Raw genomic sequence first — 14,218 nt, forward strand, 5'->3', positions numbered from 1 at the left:
TTGGGGAAAATATAGCTACATTTTCCATTTCTGCCATTTTCCTCAAATGTATTTACTTGAATATTCAGAAAGTGATTCTTTCCAATAAAAAGTGTCCGACTTAACATTTACATACATTATTTAAAAAAATCAGAGATCAGAGAAATTCAAATTGCGATTTTCCTTTCTTTCCTCATGATTTACGTTATTATAACTGTGGTATTCTGCGCAAAATACATTTCTGTTTGTTGAATAGCTTATACCGATACTACACTATAAACAGATGACTTCAATGCAGTTATCGCGAGATTACATTTGCTTTTAGCGTGCGTAGCAACCGTTTGTTCGCCCCGCCCATTTGCGAGAGTTGCAAAATTAGACCAATTAGATTCTAGTTTGTGTTCTCTCCACCAATAGACATATCCCGGGGCGTGCCCGTTTGGTGCCGTGTTCCGTGTGGAAAGTTTACCGGCTCGGGTGCAAAGTTTCAGCCGTCTGCAAACGGAGCTCGTCGGCAAACGCTTCTGGAATATACTGCCGGCGACCACGGTCCTTTTATTCGGTGACTAGAATTGGTTTGCCGGATTGTTTTTCTTTTACCCGTGGCTGTCTTCAGAGCTAGCCGAGTGATGCTGCCGTCGCTGGATAACAGCGGTATGTGAAGACGCTGTTAGCATCGATCGTATTGTCTCGGGGAGCCAGTTAGCTTCAACCATTAGCTTGGAGACGTGAAACCGGGGACCTAGTCTCGTTAAATACACGGTTATTTAACATTAACTCGAAACTTGACTCGACAAAGGACTGTGAGGAAAGTTAAAAATGGCTTGTGAGCCTAATCGTGTCCGGCTGCTATGTATGCTCTCATTGACTTTTGGGTTTTTCATTGTGGAGGTGGTGGTCAGCCGGATCACCTCCTCTCTGTCGATGCTGTCGGACTCCTTTCACATGCTGTCGGACGTCATCGCTCTGGTGGTGGCTCTGGTGGCTGTGCGATTCGCCGAGAAAACCCATGCCACCAACAAAAACACCTTCGGCTGGATCAGGGCGGAGGTGATGGGGGCTCTGGTCAACGCCGTCTTCCTCACGGCGCTGTGCTTCACCATCGTCCTGGAGGCTGTCGAGCGCTTCACCGAGCCCCAAGAGATCGATAACCCGATCGTGGTCGCCGGGGTCGGTGCCGCGGGGCTCCTGGTCAACCTGCTCGGGCTCTGCTTGTTCCACGGGCACGCCGGCGGAGGCCACGGACACTCGCATGGGGGTCACTCTCATGGAAACAAGAACAAGAGGGGGAAAGCTTGCAAGTCCCAGAAGGCTGGGAACGGATCCTCAGGAGAGGAGACCAACAACTTGGTGGGAAATCACAACAGCCCGGGAGAAGCAAGACCGAGAAATGGTAAGAATGGACAGCTGGAGCATTTTCTCAACTGTTCTCATTGTTTTGTAGAGTCTTATTTCTAATATTATGTATTTCAACATTAAAAGGCCAATTCACCCCAAAATGAAGAAAAATACACATTTTCCCTCTTACCTGTAGTGTCATTAACAATCTCGATTGTTCTGGTGTGAGCAGTTTTAATTTGTGTGTGTGTGTGTGTGTGTGTGTGTGTGTGTGTGTGTGTGTGTGTGTGTTCTGAACACCACATTTTAGCACTAGAAAAAAAAAGTGACAAATAATGTCATTTTGATTAGGTGTAATGCCACTGATAAAATAATAGTGTAATAATGCAAATTAAATAAAAAAACATGTCTCAGTGTAGTTTATTTAGGGCTTTGGAAAACACTGATTTGATCTTATCTCACTTTCGACCATTTTCAGTTCAACTATTCGATTAAATGAACAATAACTAATTATTGACAATGAAAGTAATTAGTTGCAGCTCTATTGCATATACACCTTGGTCACCAATCACTACTGTGGAAGAAATGCAAAATTTCAACCCCTAAAAAAAACTTATAATGGGAAGTACAAACCACATATTAAAATATAATAGTGCTGTAATGCAAATACACCCAAAGGGAAGAAGCAGTGCAACCAGAAATGACAATGAAAACAATGTCTCAGCATAGTTTTTTAGTTTGAAAATATACTGCTTAGGTGCTGCGCCAAAGTCTGCAAAGCACTGCTGTTTTTATGTCATCATGTTGTCCTAAAATGTTGTTGACATTCTTATGTAAACACATGCACGGAAACACAACATGCGGTATGGTATGACATAGGACATGAGCTCAATCACTTGTCCCAGGCCTCACAAGCAGAGTGCCACCGAATTCATGATATTTGAGAAAGTCAGTCATCTCTTGCTGACATTTCCAACACTCTGCAACTCACACCAAAAACAATCTAAATTAATAAATAGTGTTACAAGTAAGAAGAAAACTTTTTTTTTAAATAATTGGGGTGAACGGTACTCTTTAAAGTGTACAGTGCATGTTAGTACAAAGTGAGTCCAGCCTCATTGTGTCCAACATTGAAGTTGACAGTATGTGCCAGAGTTTGTCTCCATTGTGAGCAGTCCAGATTGCATAACAGTAGATACGTATATCTTTAGCGTACCCTGAGGACAGTGTGTCTGGGTGACTAATCCTAATTGTTTCTCCTAGGACAGTGGCATTTAGACAAATGTGTTTTGTTATCTGATATTTATTCATGGGTATTGTTTCCTTGGAAACATAGATACCTTCAGTGACATAAACAGGTAATGCTTTAGGTTTCAGGCTTTCTAAAAAAATGACTGTTCAGACGATATCTTTCTTGTAATGAAGAAAGTGAGAAGCGGCTGTCACACTCAGTCTAGAAACCTGTTTATGACTAGCTGAAACTTGTCAGTATCTCATCCTTGATCAGAATTCCTGAAGTGCTCCTGCACTATTCTTATTGCTCAGCATCTATTTTGTATTACCGTAAAAGTGGATTTAGACAATATGCATAACCTGAAGCATGAACAAATAATCATTCATCCTTTTGTCTTAGCTGCAGTTAGATAAGAGTTGGATATCTGCGTGTTAAGAGCAAAAAAAAATAGAGAGCAAACAAAATGACATATTTTTGACTATTTAGAAATAGCCTGTGGGATTTTGGATCGTTGCAGAAAATAAGCTCTGTGGCAAACACACGTTTCTAATGCTTACACATTTTGTTCAGCAGGACAATCTTCACAAATGAACACCACTTTTATGTTTTTTTAAGTGTTATTGCAGCCAGCAAAAATAAAAAGCTAACATTATTCTATCGAGAATTACCCCAAGGACGCATGACTTTAATGTCACTACCGTTATGCTTCAGATGATCTCTGACAAGGTAACCAGCCAAGCTAGTGAAACCGTATCCTAATAAATTGTTGATTAACCTAAACAACAAGAGTTTGGAAGAGCACTGAAAAACACAACTAGAGGCTGTAAGGCGGACTAGTGAGAGAGACGTTTTAATGCCCCCGACAACAACTGTAGTCTCATTTAGCCACTTGTTAGCAATCTCCTTTTTAAAGTAACATAAAAACTTGTGGTGTATTTTATTTTGTACAACAAAACACAAACATCTCTTAAGCTTGTGTTAACAACAGACCTTATCTGAGGCATCTAACCAAAAACCTATTTAAAATCCTCATTGAGTATGAGAGGAGAGACCCCAGGGTGCCAAAATGCCAACCTATTTCCTGGTTTAAAAACTTATTCATGTGGCGCCCTGTATGCCACCCCAAAAGGCTCATCCTGGTCTACTAGAGGGTTAAACCCACACAGAAGACCATTTCTTCCCCTAACTGTTAGGCCCTGCCAGTTTCAAGGAGGCTTCACCCCCCACCGCCTCCTCCATGCACCAATGGCTGTTACTGGGTCATATATCAGTGTAACCATGGAGTCGACAGCCCCAGCCACACCATTAGCCGTTGATGAATGACCCAGCCGCATCCCGGGATGGGAGAGAGCAGCCGTTGCTCAGGTGCCGGTCCCTCAGAGCTGTGCACGCTACCACGCTGCCTGCTATTACTAATTGAATTTGCTTCATGTGAATTACTGCGGAGTGTTTTGTACCGTTTAGGATCCCACATGCTGGGAGTTCCCTTTCAAATTATCCAGCATGGCTGTCTGGTATGGTTTGCAGCTCAGAGAAGTTACAGCACAGACGCAGTCACTCATGGTCTTTCACAATGAAAGACAGAGCATTGTTAGTTAAAAAAATCACTAACACGTCAACTTGATGGGCTGTTAGTCATCATCCCCTTGACTTTCAATGAGGTAGCTCCAACACGTGTCGCCTGATAACATAACAGGCTGAGTTCTGGCTTCTTTGTGTCAAGCTTCAAATGGACTTGTGCTTTGACCCCAGATGATGTAACTGAGCAATTAAACAACTGGCTGCCACTGAAAGCATCTTCTTGGAATCCCCTTGAGGGCTGGCTAATTAGTTCCAGCTTTGTTTTGGCACAATCATGCGCTTGTTGTTGGATTGTTTTTCTTTCTTTACTTCGTCAAAGCAATATTTCTATTTTTGTTATTTTTTTGTACTATCTATATGTTGATTTTGAATCCTGATTTAGTATCTCCGTGTCAAAGTCCATGCTGATTATTAAAAGTTACCAGTAAACTAAACTAAGCTTTGTTTTTATCTTTAGAAATCAGCTGTAAAGACAGCGCTGAGGTGCAGATGAATGGCAACACCCACTATGAGGAGATGGACCATGACCACGACCACGACCCATCTGGACAGCTCAACATGCGCGGCGTCTTCCTGCATGTGTTGGGTGATGCCCTTGGCTCTGTCATTGTGGTCGTCAATGCTATAATATTTACCTTTGTGTGGCAGCCCTGCATAGACGGGGAGACATGTCGGAACCCGTGTATCAATAGCCACAGCACAGACCACCAGCATGTCAATCACACGCTGGTCGACCTGATGGAAGGTCCCACTATGTCGGTCGTGAAGACCGCCGGCCCCTGCTGGGTCCTCTACCTGGATCCCATACTCTGCATCATCATGGTGTGCATCCTGCTGTATACAACCTACCCACTGCTAAAAGAGTCGGCCCTCATCCTGCTGCAGACTGTGCCCAAGCAGATCAACATGCACCGGCTCAACGAGCGCCTGCTAGGTCTGGATGGCGTCCTGGCCATCCACGAGCTGCACATCTGGCAGCTGGCTGGCAGTCGCATCATCGCCACGGCGCACATCAAGTGCCACGACCCCACATCTTATATGGAGGTGGCCAAGCGCATCAAGGACTTCTTCCACGACGAGGGCATCCACGCCACCACCATTCAGCCCGAGTTCGTCACGTTCAACTCGGAGTCCCGGGACTCCCTCTGTGAGCTCTCCTGTCGGACTCAGTGTGCTCCCAAGCTGTGCTGCGGCTCTGCCGACAAACCGAACACAGGCTCTGATAAGAAGGCCAGCAGTGACTGCAAGGCTGGCGCCACCGCTTCAGCCCTGGAGGCGATCAGCGAGACCCCAGAGCAGGCCGCAGGCGTTCAGGTGCGCCCTCGGTCAGAGGCTGAGGTTACCATCACTAGAGAGGTGGAGTCGTCTCTGTGAGATGGAGGGGACAGAGAGAAACAGAGGAGAAGCTGGAAAAGGCTAAAATCATCATTGATCTGTGGCTCTGACAAGAAATGGTTTTCCCTAGCTTTTATTCTGTCACTGCCCGCTGTCATTGCTGAAAAATACTCCCAAAAACCCCTGTGTGTTGATGCGTTCGAGCCATTTCTTTTCACCTTTCCTTTCTCTGTATACCTGTTTTCACCCCCTTCCTCCTGCCCTCCCTCCCAGCCCCTCCTCTGTTACTCAGCCCCTCTCTTGTTGCCCTGGCAGTATGGTGGCGATGCATGTTGGGGTTCACTGACCTTATCTCCTCCAGGACTGGAGCGAGGCCTGCATGAGTGTCCCTCATTAGCACCGTGTTGTGATGTGTCATCTCGTCCCATGGTGTTTCTGTGCCAAAGCTTCTCACTGCAGGACTGAGGGACCTGAGAGACGTCCTTTCCTCCAAAAGGACACACACAACACATGCAAGTCAGCGCACACATCACTAGATTATGTTGTTTAGCCTTTGGACCTGTTGGCAAAGAGTCTACCTTTTTTTTTTCCATGTAGGCTTTGAGCAGATCTATTTTCTTACCCTCTGGCCCCAAATGGAGTATTGTATTGCATAATAATTTAAATATTTTAAGTTATTAGAAATTATCTATTTCTCACTGTAGATGCTGTTTGTAATATTTAGTTTGGATGATAGAAACATTTTTTTGCAATTTTTCTGTCTCAGATTTTTTGACAGACCATCTATGCTGTAGTCAGTTTTTTCAAATGTGACATTTTATAATGATTTTGTTTCAAGACATTTCTCTGGCCTTGACTCATTTTTACTTGCAGTCATTAGTTGGATACAGAAGCCGTATCAACACCTCTGTCACCTTGCCTTTTTAAATACAAAAACCTGCTGTGGACATAGCACTGAGTACGGTAGACACGGTGTAACTGAACCTCTTGCGTTGGCACAGTCACCTAATTAAATGTTCATTCATAAATTTGATGCCTTGCAAGCCAGAGGGTTGGATCTGTTGTGAAGAAATGAGCACTGTATGCCATTAATGAAACATCATTCTCTGTATGAATCTGTACTGGAAAGCTTTCTGATGATGGCTGTTGATTCTCATTCAAAATGCTCATGAATGTGTTCGGCACCGTGTCACAATCCATGCTGTGGGAGTTTTTATCGTTCTAGGACGTTCTACTATGTTTGCATGACCAAACTGAGACCTGGTGTTCGACTTTCAGGAGCTCCACTAAAAGCTCCAGTTGCTGCTTACCAGTACTGTCTGGTATCCCCCAACATTACTCATAACTGTGTAGGGAATGACTCATCTTATAGCTTTCAGTCCTCTGCTTTGGACTGCAGCTGAGCAGGCTGTGTGCTGAATTGAAGTCCATATGGTGGCCTTTGAAATTGATTAATTTTCCCTCATCACCTCAGATATCATTTAACTGGTGATCCATTGATGTGTTTCTGATTTCCACTCCTGAGTAAATGTGTATGCAATATAGAATTTTGTGCTGGGAAATGTATTTTGACGCGTTCCTTCATTTGTAATGTTCGGTCACTTTTATTCTGTGTCTTTTAAGACTTGAGCTCTATGTGCAAATTGACAACAAAAGTGTTTTTTAATTTTAGATATGACATGTCAACTGATGTGTTTTTGATATCCTATATATCTACAGTACCTGTCCAATGTGTCATTGTGAAATAATAAAAAAAAGATATGGCTGTTTGGTACAGTTGATGAACCCAAATTTGTGTTTATTTGCCTTATTTGTACTAACGTTTTCAGTCAAAATAAATTACTCTTAATTATATATGTGAAAATATATGTGAAAAATATGTTTGGTGTTGAAATAGTCTTAAGTTGTTTAATTGGCATTAATGTATTACACTGAATAAATACTGTTACAATGTCGGTAGTAAAATTTCTAAATAAATCCCTAAAGACTGACAGGCAGCCAACAACAAGAAACCAGTGTAGCTTTTGATCCGTTTAGTTTTTGTTTTAAATCTCTTGAATGACTTTTAACTCCATTTTCTAACGGCGTCAATCCAAACTTTGATCTGTAGTTGACTTTTGCCTATTAAATCCACTTTAGCCAAAGACTTGTGAAGGAGATTAAAGAGGAGATTTAGGTTGAAAGAAAAAGAGGTTGTGCACAGGTCGCCATAACTCATAGCACTTACACAGCTGTAATTTCACTCTCCTGCCATAAATCTATCTGAAATTAAAATGCATGCTTTATACTTTGCTACAGCGAACCTTTTTTTACAACACATAATTCACAGTATAATGTAAAGGTTATTCAGACCCTTTATTTCAGTGAAGTAGCTATAGTATTTTTTTAAAGACTAAACAAACCAACAAAAGAGGAAAAAATATGCAGATTTTGCTGTGATTTTGTTGCAATAAGATCAAAAGTATGCCAAAAACAACTTTTTGATGCCAATGCGTAAAAAGTGTGAATTCATGCTTTAATCTATGTTCTCAAGGCCACAAAAAAATAACTTTTAAAATGCTTGTATTCTAAATGGAGTTTGGATTGGTCACATCTATGCAGGAGAATCAAAACGCTTGTCGTAACGTCATTTCGGTCAATAAATTACTTAAAACTTTCTTTTTTTCAATGAACAATGCACTATAGTTCAGTTCAGGGCTGGACTGGCCATCTGGCATACTGGGCAAGTGCCTGGTGGGCCGGCAGGTCTTTTGGGCCGATGATATACTGGATGACATTTTTTTCTACTGCCTGTGGTCTCACTTTTGTCAGCCACTTTGACTCTTTCTGGACTAGACACGACCTATTCAAACATGATGGCCTGCATCTAAACAGAACCAGTACGGAAGTGCTGATTCAAAACTTTTAGCCTCGACTGACATACCCTATAGCAAGACCATGCTCAGCATCCTCGCTCTGCTTGTCACAGAAGTTTTTTGCCCAAAAATGCAGGTCCTGCTGTTACTGACTGTCTCTGCTGTCCCTATGCATATACCTGTCAGAATCGCCCATATGCGCCCATGTTCTCCTTGTCCTTATAAATCCTGCCAATCTTCATCCACTAAAAACTTGTGGAAAGACAGAATCCAAAGTCACCTCTCCGGTTAGCTGTGCTCTATTAAATATAAGATCCCTCTCTAATAAAACCCTTGTCTTAAATTATTTTTATTTAAACCAGCAACGTGGACTTTCTCTTATTAACTGAGACATGGCTTAGAAATGGCGATTCAAGTGTTTTCTCCGAGTTATGTCCTCCAAATTACACCTTCCTCAACTCCCCTAGGCTGAGTGGCAGGGGAGGTGGACATGCAGCAGTTTACAAGTATAATTTAAACTGTACCTTTATCTCAGTAAAGAAACCTTCCAGTTTTGAGGTACTAATGTTAAAAATCAAACTGGATATCCCTCTGTGCTGTATCACCATCTGTCGCCCCCCTAAACCAAATAGTCAGTTTCTTGTGGAATTTTCTGATTTTATCTAATCTGCTGTTCTTAGTTATGATCATATTTTATTGGCTGGGGATTCCAAGTTCAGTTTTAGTCTAAAGGACTTTGTTTCGGACCATAAAATGGTTTTATTTGCTGTAAACTGCACTTCTGCGACTCTTTGTCTAAAGCAAACAGCATATACTCGTGTTCTGAATAACAACTCAGCTGCAGACTTTGCTGTTATCTTCAGTGCTCAGGATTGTTCTACTCAATGCAATAATGTAAATGACATGGATAATCAGTTCAATACCGTGTGCCTGAGAACTCTGGACCAAATAGCCCCAATGAAACTAAGGTCAAATATGACCATATCACACCCATCCTTCACTCACTCCACTGGCTTCCTGTTTCATCCAGGATCGACCACAAAATCTCTCTACTCACCCATCAGTGCATCCATGGAAATGCCCCACCCTACCTCAAAGAACTCCTCACATAACCTCCGCTCCGGAAACAAACACACCTTACACCCCCCCAGGACTGAGCTCCATAATATGGGCGATCGGGCCTTCTGCTCAGCCACTTCCCCACCTGTGGAATTCCCTCCCAGACCACCTGAGGGCTCCACAAAAAACTGCAGACTCTTTTAAAAAAAGGCCTAAAAACCTTCCTTTTTCAAAAGGCCTTTTATTAAATGTATCGTTGTGCTTTGACTTTTTAACCTGTTTTTAATCTTGTTGTACTCTGTAGCACCTTGGGATTGCTTTTAACAATGAAAAGTGCTTTACAAATAAAATGTATTATTATTATCATGTTGCCCCTCCAACCCAAGGCCCTGGATAAATGATAATATTAGAGAACTAAAAAGAGAATGTAGGAGAGTGGAACGTAAAAAACAGAACTTCAAGTTCATAGACTCCATACGAAGGAGCTATTCATTTTATTTCATTTGCTGGTAAAGAGGGAGAGACTCCCATATTTTTCCAACTTAGTTGCTAGTAAAAAAACACACACAACCTCAGATTTCTTTTCAGCACCATTAATAGTTTAATAAGCCCCACCCCAGCTACTGTCTGTGCCACCTCTGCAGAGCACTGTGAAAAATTTCAGAAATTTTTTATTGAAAAGATAGAAAATATCAAGACATGAATTACTCCTGCAAGCTCACCTCCATCTACAACAAAGCCCTCAATTGTCACTCCACTGGTAGACGAATTTACTCCCATTACTCACAGAGACCTGGTTGAAATTGTGGCCAACACTAACCTTACCTTTTGTAAATCAGACATTTTTCCCTCTTAGTTTTTTAAAGAGGGTTTTGGAATCATTGCCCCCTGTCTTCTCAGGATTGTAAATGAATCTCTTCTGTCTGGCGTGATTCCAGACGACCTTAAACAGGCTTCTATTCAGCCCCTGTGGTCGCTAAGCAGCTCCTACAAGGAATGGAAGGAAACAATATATTTGATAAACTCCAGTCTGGTTTTAGAAAACAACACAGCACAGAAACAGCCTTACTAAGAGTAACAAATGACATCCTGATGAGTGCAGATTCTGAAAATATCACCATTCTCATTTTACTGGACCTGAGTGCAGCGTTTGATACAGTAGATCACACAATTCTTCTCAATAGACTCAAAAACATGGTTGGCATAGACGGGACTGCACTTAACTGGTTCATTCATGGTTTCATCCTACTTAAGAGACTTTTTCTTTTCAGAGTCACTGTGGACAACTTTAGCTCTTCATCAGCTCTCATGTCATGTGGGGTCCCGCAGGGCTCAGTCCATGGTTCTATACTGTTCAGTTTATATATGTTGCCCCTAGGACATATCGTCCGTCACTTCACCTCTGTGTTATATCACTGATTCCCAGCTGTATGTCTCTCTTCGCCCGGATAACCACAGCAAACTGGACTCTCTGCACTGCTGCCTTATTGTCATTAAGGACTGGATGTCTTCCAATTTCCTACAACTCAATACAGATAAAACGGAAGTCCTGGTTATCGGCCCTGATCATATCTCTAACAGTGTTTCCCCTCACCTTGGACCTCTAACAATTAACACAACACAGTCAGCTCGGAACTTGGAGTCATATTTGACCAGCAGCTCAACTTCAATCAGCACATTAAAAGTCTTGTTCAGTCTTGCTACATACAAATTAGAAACATCGCCAAAGTCAAACCAATGCTCCCCAGAAACTTACTTGAACAGCTCAACCACACTCCCGCTTTTTCCCGCTTGGACTATTGCAATTTATTGTTCACTTGTATAAATGATGCAGCAATTACTAGATTACAATTGGTACAGAATGCAGCAGCAAGACTTCTCACAAACACCCGATGCAGAGAACACATCACTCCATCCTCGCAGCGTTACATTGGCTCCCCGTCCATTACAGAACTCAGTTTAAAATCCTCTTAATCACCTATAAATCTCTCCATGGTCTAGCTCCACTCTATATTTCACCTCTTAACCCCCTACTCTGCACTGAGATCCCTCAGATCTGAAAATCACATGCTGTTAAGCGTCCCACAGTCTAGGCTCAAGACAAAGAGAGATCACGTCTTTACTGTTTTAGCTCCAACGCTGTGGAACAAGCTTCCCCTCAGTATCAGAACAGCTGAGTCTGTGTATCATTTTAAAAAAAGTTTTTAAAAACCCACATGTACAGACTAGCATTTGTGCAATAATTCTAATGTTTTACACATATTTAAATTTTTGTTCTATTAATTTATCTATTATTTTATCTAATGCTTGTTTACCGTTCTGATGATGTTCTCTTATTTTTGTTTTAACTGTTGTATTACATCAGTGATATTGTATTTTGTAACACCAGAGAGGGCCGAGGTGTCTTTGGCCCCTTCTGCTGTCAATCAATCAATCAATCAATCAATCAATCACGTGATGGCCCGTGACGTCTTTTTGGGCCGAACAACCTTAATGGTATTCTCATTGGCCAACGGTCAAAAAAACTGTTAGAGGGCGGGCCTAGAGCCGAGGCCCCTCCTCCTCCTTGGGCCCATCGGTTGTCAATCAATCAAACAGTCAATCAAGCAATCAGTCAGGGCACAGACAAATAAAAATCAGACGCATAGGAGTCGCGCAGAAATTAAGAGAAAAACAAACGAGAAGGCCTCCAGGCAGATGCTGCCAAATGTGCTAAACTAAGTGAAATGTTTAGTGCTGCAGCAGCTGGAGCTGACTCAGCACAGGTGATGATGGAGGAAGTAGACTTTAAGGAATTAGGCGAGAAAGGTGGATGGCAGCACCGGCAACATGCGGTAAGAAGGTTAAATGGTTCACTACCTGGCCCTTATATCATGAGGTCAGGTTAATAACTTTATTTTGTTAGCTTGCTAACTTTTCGAACATAGCATGTGTAGTTTGCTTGCTACATCATCAATGTATCGTGTATAGACGGGTGTTTTGTGTACAAACAGTAGGCTACTGGGTGCGCGCGCAGCCACGGGGGCAAAAGCATTTTAAGAGAGCAAAGTTTCTGCTGCCTCCACTTTGAATGGAGTTTAACGGTTATTTTTTAGTCGGTTAGTTTTTAGACTGCCACTGCAACATGCTTGTTACTGTTCCGTTATATTACCAGTTTGCCACACATACTATTGCCAATTGTCATAATTACATGTTGGTCGCTGTTAGTGTGAGAACCATTTGTTTCCTGGACATTTGGTAGAATATACTTTACAGTGTTTCCATTGTACTGTTAATGTGTGTTCTTCCATATTTCCCTGCAGGCCTATGGCCTTGCTTTGTTGTGCTGCATGTGATTGCATATTTATACATTTCAGAGTGAAAGTTATCCAGTCTGCCTTCCTGTGTTTTGATTGACACTCTGGGATGATGGTAGGGCTGGGGGATATATCGATATACAATGTATATCGACATATTTTTAAATGTGATATGGAATTAGACCATATTGCATATATCGATATAGTTCAAATTTGCCCTGTGATCCTTGCTCCAGGCAAGCTGCGGCTTTAAGATGTTTTTTATTTAGATGTGCACTTTATGGAGAAAAAAATGACTTCTGACATGTTGTATTTGGCTTTGACTTTGACTGAACATTTGCTCTCACTTTGCCATAAAAATATCGGATTATATGTCGTATATCGATATTCAGCCTAAATATATCGGGATATGACTTTTGGTCGCCCAGCCCCAGATGAGGCCTACATGTAGTGTTGTGTTGATATGGTGTGATATGGTTAGTATATCTGCATGTTAGGAGAGCACTAAGATAGTTTGATAGTCAGATAAGATAGTCATAAGTTGTTGTGGGCCGGTTGGGGCAAAAATGCCTGGGCTGTTCAGTTGCAAAATAAACTGTTGAAGAATATTTCCCTCAGAAAAGGTCCATTCACTCTTGATTGTCACAATAGAAATAATTTTAATATTGAAACCCTCAAGTGAAACAAGGAGCCCATAGAAGAAAAAGATTACTTTTAAGCCATCTTTTTTTTCTTTTGTTTTTACATTTTATCGATAACTGATGTTCTCAGCCGGAACCCGTCTGTGGTGGGAGTTTAAACTTAAATGTGTCATTAAAAACCACAGGAACACGCAGCTTGTTTGTAAAGCTCCACACACGTTGATCTGTGAAACCAACAGGATGTTTATGGCTCATGTCTTCTGTCCAGCTACAAAACCTCAGACTATCTAAACAGTAATAATGGTCACAAGTAAATCTCAAGCGTGAATGAGTTGTGGAGTGTCATGCTGCAATTACATAAGTCCATAATTACAGCGTTTAACAACTCTTCTCTGCGGCGTAAAGAAGCGTTTACAGGGCTGAATATGTGGCTGAGTTTCAATGGGAGTCTGGTGTGGCTGCTGACTGAATGTGTGGCTGACGGAGCTGCCGCCGCCGGCCGGCCTGACGGGACTTATGTAAGAGGCCCTGGGGCATTCCAAAGGCAACAAGCACGGGGCTCTACCCAGCATTCCTCAGGGCTGCTGGGCTGCTGTCTCCTCACTCTCTGTCCCCTTTTCATGTGAACCGAAAGCGGTTCATGCTTGGGGCAGCTCTCTTTTTGTGCTCTTTGTTGAAGTCAGTTGTTCTTTGCACCTTTACTGCCGCCCATTGTATGACAGACAGTAAAGTGTGCGTCCACCTCTGACCCCACTCTGTGCCGCTCATGTGTTGCTGACTTTATGTTTATATGCAACCAATTTGCAACAGTGGATTTGTTCTAAAGCAACATAATGCCACCATAGTTATGATTTCTATTAACATAATTTACAAATCTGCTAAGTGACAGTAAATGTTGAT

At 42.1% G+C, this 14,218-nt stretch overlaps 2 protein-coding genes across 2 annotated transcripts in view; both read left to right on the forward strand.

Annotated features, from left to right (window-relative positions):
* Positions 1 to 401: 401 nt before the first annotated feature.
* On the forward strand, positions 402 to 7,258 carry slc30a1a (solute carrier family 30 member 1a). Its single transcript, XM_059356707.1, has 2 exons — positions 402 to 1,372; positions 4,590 to 7,258. The coding sequence occupies exons 1-2, from the start codon at positions 799 to 801 to the stop codon at positions 5,504 to 5,506; spliced, it is 1,491 nt and encodes a 496-aa protein (XP_059212690.1). The 5' UTR covers positions 402 to 798; the 3' UTR covers positions 5,507 to 7,258.
* A 4,901-nt stretch (positions 7,259 to 12,159) lies between these two features.
* Positions 12,160 to 14,218, forward strand: part of rd3 (retinal degeneration 3, GUCY2D regulator) — a 41,986-nt gene continuing 39,927 nt past the window's right edge. The window contains exon 1 of the mRNA XM_059356655.1: positions 12,160 to 12,215. The gene's annotated coding sequence lies outside the window, so the exon portion shown is untranslated. The remainder of the gene's footprint in view (positions 12,216 to 14,218) is intronic.

The sequence above is a fragment of the Centropristis striata genome, chromosome 18, assembly GCF_030273125.1.
Source record: "Centropristis striata isolate RG_2023a ecotype Rhode Island chromosome 18, C.striata_1.0, whole genome shotgun sequence".
Taxonomy (NCBI): Eukaryota; Metazoa; Chordata; class Actinopteri; order Perciformes; family Serranidae; genus Centropristis; species Centropristis striata.

Excerpts from the sequence above, each read along its gene's own strand:
- slc30a1a (XM_059356707.1), top strand. The coding sequence starts at position 799 with ATGGCTTGTGAGCCTAATCGTGTCCGGCTGCTATGTATGCTCTCATTG. Across the intron at positions 1,373-4,589 it reads AGAAGCAAGACCGAGAAATG|AAATCAGCTGTAAAGACAGC; the intron begins GTAAGAATGGAC and ends TTTTATCTTTAG.